We start from the raw sequence: 9105 nt of genomic DNA on the forward strand, positions 1-9105 counted from the left end.
TATCAGTGGGTTTTTTAGTGATGCAAGCAGTCAAATGTGTCTGTATGTTGTGCTTCACTTAATTAACAGCCCAGGTCTAGAGCTTTTTTTGTTCTTTTGTACCTCAGGCATCATCACAAACCTGCCTTTCATTCATTTATTATGCACAGCTAAGATGCACAGAGATTGTACTTCATCAGTCTGAGAGGAGAGGCCATGTCCTGGTCACGTGCCTGGCACACTTCACTGCACATGTCCCTTCACACTTCCTGTAACTGCGAAAATCATGGTCATGTGATAGAACAGAAAGTGTTAGTCAAACATCAAAGCCATCAATCAAATTCACATTTTTAAGTGACACAAGGTGTAATGGAGTAACTCTCTCATCAAGTCTTAAAACAATAAAACTGAAAAATAGAATAAAAAATAAAGAAAGAATAAAACAAAAATATCCCTCCAGATCTTTACACCCAACAGCAACAAATCCATCCTTGAATGGCCTACTGCAAATTAATGGGCAAAAAAAAGTAAAAATAAAATAAATCCTCTCAATATAGCAAATAATTGCAAAACTAAAAAGGGTTATTAGTATAGTAGTTAAAAAAAAATCACCATGTCTTTTTCAATTCTTAAACTAATTTGCAGAACAACAGATTTTGTCTTGTTTTAAGCTTGTTTGTTTTGCAAGGAACTGAACTCTGTTTGCAAGTGCATAGCTCCACTCTCCTCAATCCACTTCATGACAACAGTCTCCTACTTTCCTAAAAACTTGAGATTTAACCATATCCATGTTATTTGTTTTAGACTTCTCATGGGCCAAGATAACCAAATTCCTCTTTCTTTTATGTAACGAAAGTGAAAGAATTTTACTAAAATTATTGTGATAGCGTCAGTATGTGAAACGAGGAACCTGGTGACGGCAGAGTTGAAAAATGGGGCGGGTCTGAATGACGCAGAGAGAAACATTTCTCTACCAAACTGAAACTGTGAGAGGAACAATGTATTAGTCTCCCACTGACTGTACACATATAGATGTATTTTTGAGTCGTTATCTCACAAGTCGCTGTGATTTTGATGACAGAGATTTGAAGTTTCATTTTGCTCTGCACTGCCTACTAGGAAACCTGACACTGGTTCTCTGCTGAGTGCTGCCACAAACAGAGCACGAAGGGAAAGAGAAACTTCTAAAGGTTATCGCTGCTCATACTATTTTATTTTCTAAAAGAGAGGATTCAAGACTTCAACAACAAAGTCAAGCAGGTGAGACTCGAACTGGTGCCGGTTGTCTTAAATTGGGGTCTAGGTTGGTGCATAGTCAGCTAAACTGGCAAAATCATAAATTACAGTAGTCTGTGTTTAAGAAGTAAGAAAGGCTATTATTTAAAAATGTTGAGTGACTTAAAAGTCACCCACTCAGATTGGAGGGGGGCGTGTCTGGTAGCCATGTGAAGACGTGTTGTACAGGGCTCCTCAATGGACTAACTTTTTTCATAATTCCATTGCTCCAAAACTAACGAACTTTTAACAACAGTACGATAACACGCCCGTGTGCTGCTCTGAGGCACTTTTTACATCTTCAAGGCTACGGTGTACGAAATATGAGCAAAACTAGATCGGGGAAAGAGCAGGCCGCAAAAGCCTCGGACCTGTCATGGTTGTTAAAGAGTGGACTCAGGCGCGGAGCTCAGAAATAATGACAGTGCATTTATTTACAGTGCAGCAAGGTGACAACAGTTCAAATGTGCAACAATGGTGATAGTGCGTCCCTCCTTCCGTGTAAGCCCGTGCGTGGTAGTGAGTGCCCGTCTCTCCTCCAAGTGCTTCCTTAGTGTCCGTAAATCCTCCGTCAATCTCTGGGTGAACACACACACACGCACACAGATATACACACACACTGGCAGGTCGACCGGTCAGGGCGCCGTCAGATCCTGACAGGACCATGCTGAGGACAGACCGGAGGCACCACCCCATGACATGAATGAGATTATGAGAGCTATTGCTAGCTCTGAAAAGAGGATATTGGACCGTATCGATTCAAGCACGAAAGATTTAAATGATAAAATAGACACAATCAAAGAAGATCTGGAGAAGCAAGAGACCCGTTTGGAAAGTGTTGAGTTTGCTTTGAATACTTCTTCAGACCGGACAGTGGAGTTGGAAAACGAGGTTAGCAAGCTGAAATCGGACGTTGCTAAGTTGACCAGCAAGTTGGACAACATTGAGGGGCGACAACGCCGGTGCAATGCACGCATTGTAGGGGTGAAGGAGGGCTTTGAAAACACCGGGAAACCTACGGCAGTTATTGCTACAATGCTGATAATAGTTTAATAGTAATATAGATAATATAAGATAATAGTTTAGATAATAGAATTCTTCCCAAGGTTTTAGATTGCCAATACAACTCTATTGTTATCTCAGACCATAGTCGAGTACAATTAGATGTAAATTTTTATGAACGCTCAAGTCAAAAACTGGCCTGCTTGATCCTTTACTCCTAACTAAAGACTCATTTAAAAAAAATGGTCTCTGAGCAAGTACAGAGACAAATCAAACCCAAGGGATGAAAATGACTGTTGTATGGGAGGCATCAAAGGCCTATCTTAGAGGCCAGATAATTTCATATGTATCATTTCAAAAAAGAAATACTTACAACAAATGAACAACCTAGCCAACAGTATAAAAGAGTGCTTAAAAACTGCTTATATGCAGAAAATCCAACACCAGACCTCTATAAGAGAAAATTATTACTAAATTCAGAATACAAAATTCGGTCCATTCAGCAAACAGAACGTTAATTTTTCAAATCAAGGCAAAAGTTCTATGAACATGGAGAAAGAGCCGGAAAACTTTTGGCACATCAAACTAAGCAATCCATATCAGCTAACATGATTTCTGAAATCTGTAAAACCTCTGGAGAAAAGACGTCCGATCCGAAAACCATTAATGACCAGTTTAAAATCTTCTGTTCCAGTCTTTGTACTTCAGATCCGGTTGATGAAAAAAAGATTGCTGAAATGCTTGATAGATTACCGATTCCACAAATATCTGTAAATGACAGAACAGAAATTGATAGAGAGATAACCATTAGTGAAATTGTCAAAGTAATTAAATCAATGCAAAGTAACAAGGCACCAGGACCTGATGGTTTCCCTATTGAACTATATAAAATATTTATAGACAAACTAGCACCAATACTCAAAGATGTATACCAGGAAATATTCTTTCAAGAGAAATTACCAGAAACTATGAAACAAGCCATAATTTCTGTGCTGTACAAAAAGGGTAAGGATCCCTCACAATGCAGCTCCTACAGACCGGTGAGCCTCTTAAATTGTGATTACAATATTCTCACAAAAATCTTAGCTAATAGAATCGATCTTACACTGCCAAAACTTATTAATCCTGATCAAACCGGCTTTATACCAGGGCGACAGTCATTTTATAATATGCACCGCCTATTTAATATTTTATATGCATAAGAACCAAAAGAAAAGTCAGAAATAATAATTTCTCTTGATGCAGAAAAGGCCTTCGACCGTATAGAATGGCCATATGTTCATGGGGTCCTAAATAAATTTGAATTTGGCCCATTGTTTCGAAAATGGATTAAAATACTGTATTCCTCTCCAGTTGCAGCAGTGAGGACAAATAATGTAACCTCTGACATTTTTCAGCTTGGTAGAGGCTGCAGGCAAGGCTGTAGTTTATCTCCCTATCTTTTCAAGTTAGTAATTGAACCTTTAGCTATCGCTCTTAGGGAGGACGGTCAGGTTGCTGGAATCTCTAGGGACGGGACAGTGCACAAAGTATCATTGTGTGCAGATGATTTATTGCTGTATATATCTAATCCAACGGGATCAATCCCTAAACTGCTCAAGGTATTAGACCACTTCGGACGCATATCTGGATGCAAATTGAACTATTCAAAAAGCCTACTGTTCCCTATTAATAACATAGAGCAAGATTTCTCTGCCTTCCCTTTTAAATTAGAAAAAGAAACGTTTAAATATTTGGGAATAAATATAACCCGTACAATGAACGAGTTGCGGATTCATAATTTTGACACTTTGTTTGAACAAACATCACAAGATTTTAAAAAATGGGCAACACTTCCGATCTCATTAGCAGGCAGAATAAATCTAGTTAAAATGACGGTCTTACCAAAATTTCTCTATGTTTTCCAAATGGTTCCTGTTTTTATAACCAAATCAAGTTTCAAAGATTTAAACAGATTAATAGCAACATTTATTTGGAAAAATTCAAATCCCAGAATAGAAAAAACATATTTGGAAGTACCAAAAGAGGCTGGTGGGCTAGGATTGCCAAATTTTATCTTTTACTACTGGGCGGCTTATATCACCAAATTATTGCACTGGAAATATGTTTATGAGAACAGCAAGGGTGAGGCTTGGGTAAAAATGGAACTGATGTCAAATCCACTTCCCCTCCTAACCTCATCCCTAGCTCTAAATCAAAAACAGAAAATAACAAATCCAGTTGTAAGAACATCTATTAAAATATGGCTTCAGTTCAGAAGGCACTTCTATTTGCAACAGGTTGGTAATTTTTTTCCTGTTGCTTTTAACCCTTTTTTTTGCCATCCATTTCAGATAAAGCATTCCAAATTTGGCATAATAATGGTTTGAAGTTTTTTTACAATTTATTTTCAGGAGAAACTTTTAACACCTTTGACGCTCTGCTGAGAGATTACAATATACCAACCTCACATATGTTTAGATATCTGCAAATACGAAGTTTTGCAAAAACATTGTTTCCTTCTTTCCCCTACCTACCTCCCAAAAATCAAGTGGATACCATTTTGGAAATGGATCCTTTTGGCAAAAGGAGAATCTCCGTCATATACAAACTGATACAGAGGTTAAGGCCTATTACTTGGGAAAAAACTAAAAATAATTGGGAAAAAGACATTGGGGTGGATTGATCTGATGATGAGTGGAGATCTTGTTTGAATCGTATACATACTTCCTCCCTTTGCATGCGCCATGGTTTAATTCAGTTTAAAATTCTTCATCGTCTTCAGTATACAAGAGAGAGGCTTTCAAAATTTTTCCCAGAAGCCAATCCTGCCTGTCCCAGGTGTGGATATAATCCAGCAAATGAGGGTCACATGATGTGGTCTTGTCCGAACCTGGATAATTAATGGGGAAATATATTTAAAGTATTATCTCACATCAGTGCACAGAATTTAGTGCTTGATTTCCGCTTTGGCATTTTTGGAGTTATGCCATTTCAATACAAAATTAGTAAATCTCAGGAAAATGCCATAGCGTTTGCTACGTTGCTTGCCCGTAGACTTATTCTATTCCACTGGAAGTCTGATAAGGCTCCTTCATACATACAATGGTTAAAGGAGGTGCTTTTCTTTTTACCACTGGAAAAACTTAGATACAGAGTTCTCTCATCACAACAAAAATTCTCTGCGACTTGGAACCCATTTATTGACTATATAGAAACATGTTTTCCAGACGTGTGACATACGTTTTTTGTTTGTTTTTGTTTTGTTTCTGTTTACATGAGCCTCGGGTGGGGAGGGAGGGGGGGGGTTCTCTTTTTTTTTTTTGTATAATGGCAACGTTTTCATTATGTATTGTGACCATGATTTGTGAAAAAAAATTAAAATATTAGTTAAAAAAAAAAGTCATTCACTCAGTCAAACATTTTATTTTTACAAAGTGCAACAAACGTTGCACAGTTTTGTCAATATATTTTAAGTTGCTAAAAGAACACTGGACTGATTCTACTCTAGGTACAATAACACAGTCATAAAATATTTATAGTATTTATTCTCTAAGACCAACTTCAAGTCTGCCATGGTTCTGGGACTCATCAAATCACATCTGTACCATTGGCTTTTTGAACTTGGGAGGCTTAGTCCACTTATTGATCTCAAGGCCACATTGATTTATGTTGTATTTCTTTTCTACATTTCTCCTTGTAGATTGGAGAGGAAACAAACAAAGATGGAGCTGTTGTGGGTTGTGATTCTGTTAGTCGGCACAGTGTTTGGCGCCACCGATGATGAAAGGAACACTGGGACTGTGATTGGGATTGATCTGGGGACCACATACTCATGGTAAGTCACTTCAGACTCTTTAAATAATGACACGATGCCACTGTTGGAAAAAAAAAAGTGGGATTCAGACTGAATTCAAACTGTTTCCTTGCAGTGTTGGAGTGTTCAAAAATGGGCGTGTGGAGATTATTCCCAATGACCAGGGAAACCGAATCACCCCCTCCTACGTGGCCTTCACCAGTGAAGGTGAGCGTCTGATTGGTGATGCTGCCAAGAATCAGCTGACCTCTAACCCTGAGAACACCATTTTTGATGCCAAGAGGCTGATTGGTCGGACATGGGGTGACTGGTCTGTGCAGCAGGACATCAAGTACCTGCCCTTCAAGGTGAGCTTGTAAACTGAAAGTAAAACTTGTTGTTTCTTTGGGTCATGTTTGAGCTAAATTCTTGTTAAATTAATATTGATGTATATTCCTGTGAAGGTTACTGAGAAGAAGAGCAAGCCCCATATCCAGGTTGACATTGGTGGTGGCCAGGTTAAGACCTTTGCTCCTGAGGAGGTTTGTGCGATGGTGCTGACTAAGATGAAGGAGACAGCTGAGGCTTACCTGGGCAAGAAGGTACAAAAATGCTAATCTTAATTAAATGGTGTATCGTCAAATCTAACTTTTTCCTTTTTCCTCAGGTCACACATGCTGTGATCACTGTCCCAACCTACTTCAATGATGCCCAGCGCCAGGCCACTAAGGATGCTGGTACCATTGCTGGTCTGAATGTTAAGCAAATCATCAATGAGGCGTAAGCATCCAATCAAAATGAATTTGATCATCTGCTATTTGAAACTGTAAAAAATGTCCCTGCCCTCCCTTCTAACAATAAGTTCTCACTGTATTCTTTAGAACTGCTGCTGGTATTGCTTATGGCCTGGACAAGAAGGATGGAGTGAAGAACATTCTTGTCTTCGATCTGGGCGGTGGCAGCTTTGATGTTTCTATTCTGACCATTGACAATGGTGTATTCGAAGTGGTGGCCACCAATGGTGACACTCATCTGGGAGGTGAGGACTTTGACCAGCGTGTCATGGAGCACTTCATCGAGCTGTACAAGAAGAAGACTGGCAAAGATGTGCGCAAAGACAACCGTGCTGTGCAGAAGCTGCGTCGCGAGGTCGAGAAGGCCAAGAGGGAGCTATCTGTCTGGCACCAAACCCACATTGAGATCGAGTCCTTCTTTAAGGGGGAAGACTTCACTGAGACCCTGACTCGTGCCAAGTTTGAAGAGCTGAACATGGTAAGATATTAATCTGGTTTTGAAAATATTGCATATCAAATCCTAATGAAGAAGCGGTAGGACAACTTGTGTGTTCTTTAAAACCCAGGACCTGTTCCGGTCCACCCTGAAGCCTGTACAGAAAGTGCTGGAAGATGCTGACTTGAAGAAGTCTGACATTGATGAGATTGTCCTGGTTGGAGGCTCCACTCGTATCCCCAAAATCCAGCAGCTGGTGAAGGAGTTTTTCAATGGCAAAGAGCCATGTAGAGGCATTAACCCTGATGAGGCTGTTACATATGGAACTGCTGTGCAGGCTGGTGTGCTTTCTGGAGAGGAGGACACTGGTGAGTAATGACTCTTACAAATTTTTTATTAAATAGGCTTGAGCTTTCAAATGTGATCAAATGTTTACTAAATCTTTTCCTTCACTTGCAGGTAATGTGCTTCTTCTGGATGTATGCCCCATGACCCTTGGTGTTGAGACTGTTGGAGGAGTAATGACCAAGCTGATCCCCAGGAACACAGTGGTGCCCATCAAAGAAGCCCAGATGTTTACTACAACCTCTGATAACCAGCCTATTGTCGCCATCAAAGTTTATGAAGGTAAGAGTTTGGATATAGTTTTTTCAAGTTCCAATATAGTGCTTTATAAAAAGAATCCAATGACAAGAAACACGTGACAGTTAAATTATATGTTCCACAAGTCTAATTGTCACATTTTTTTTTTTTTTTTTTTAGGTGAGCGTCCTTTGACCAAAGACAACCATCTTCTGGCTACCTTTGACCTGACTGGCATCCCTCCTGCTCCTCGTGGTGTACCGCAGATTGAAGTCACCTTTGAGATTAACTTCAGTGGCATTCTGCGTGTCACTGCTGAGGACAAGGCCACAGGCAACAAGAACGAGATCATAACTGACCAGAACTGGCTGACACCTGAGGACATCAAACACATGGTGAACGATGCCGAGCACTTTGCTGAAGAAGACAAGAAGGTGAAGGAGAGGATCAATGCTCACAATGAGCTGGAAGGCTACGCATACTCCCTGAAGAACCAGATTGAATCCATTAAGAAGGTAGTGGAGGAGAAGATTGAATGGTTGGAGTCCCACCAAGATGCTGACCTGGATGACTTCCAGACCAAGAAGAAGGAGCTTGAGGAAGTGGTTCAGTCCATTATCAGTAAGATCTGTGGTAGTGCAGGTGTTCCACCAGCAGATAGCAGTAAGCAAAACGAGAAGGATGAGTTGTAGGCAGGTTTGAAGTCTTAACACTCCTTGGCCCTCTGGCATGTTGGTGTACATATTGGACTGATGGGACTCAAATTGTGAGAGGAGTGGTGGCAAAGGGGCTGACCATAATAAATTGAGTATGGGCTGACCATACTGAGAGACTTTAAAATACGTTTCAGTGTGTGGCTGTACTCAGGTGGTAGAGCAGCTCATCTACCAACCAGAAGGTTGGTGGTTCGCAGTCTGCTCCAGTCTGCATGCCAAATATTCTTGGGCAAGATACTAACCCCATATTGGTGATGATGCATCTATGTGTAAATGCTAGATAGTAAGAACTTAGCTACAGCTTAGAAAAAAAAGTGCTTGGGTAAAAGTACAAGTTGTGTAAAGCGCTTTGAGTGCTCACATAGAGTAGAAAAGCGCTATATAAGAACCAGTCCATTTACCAATACAAATAACAGGCCCTCTGACCACCACTAGTAGGCAACGGGTGAAGTGTCTTGGCCAAGGACACAACGACCAAGACTGTCCAAGCCGGGGCTTGAACCGGCAACCTTCCGATTAAAAGGCAAACTGCCTACTCTTGAGCCA

At 40.2% G+C, this 9105-nt stretch overlaps 1 protein-coding gene across 1 annotated transcript; it reads left to right on the forward strand.

Moving 5' to 3' along the window:
• The first annotated feature begins 921 nt into the window (after positions 1-921).
• Positions 922-8726, forward strand: LOC113010158 (endoplasmic reticulum chaperone BiP-like). Its single transcript, XM_026149079.1, has 9 exons — positions 922-1239; positions 5939-6073; positions 6168-6399; positions 6496-6633; positions 6699-6811; positions 6913-7303; positions 7392-7629; positions 7721-7888; positions 8024-8726. Exons 2-9 carry the CDS (start codon positions 5961-5963, stop codon positions 8533-8535), a joined length of 1905 nt encoding a protein of 634 aa, XP_026004864.1. The 5' UTR covers positions 922-1239; positions 5939-5960; the 3' UTR covers positions 8536-8726.
• The last annotated feature ends 379 nt before the right edge of the window (positions 8727-9105 follow it).

Source organism: Astatotilapia calliptera, chromosome 3 (assembly GCF_900246225.1).
Source record: "Astatotilapia calliptera chromosome 3, fAstCal1.2, whole genome shotgun sequence".
Lineage (NCBI taxonomy): Eukaryota > Metazoa > Chordata > Actinopteri > Cichliformes > Cichlidae > Astatotilapia > Astatotilapia calliptera.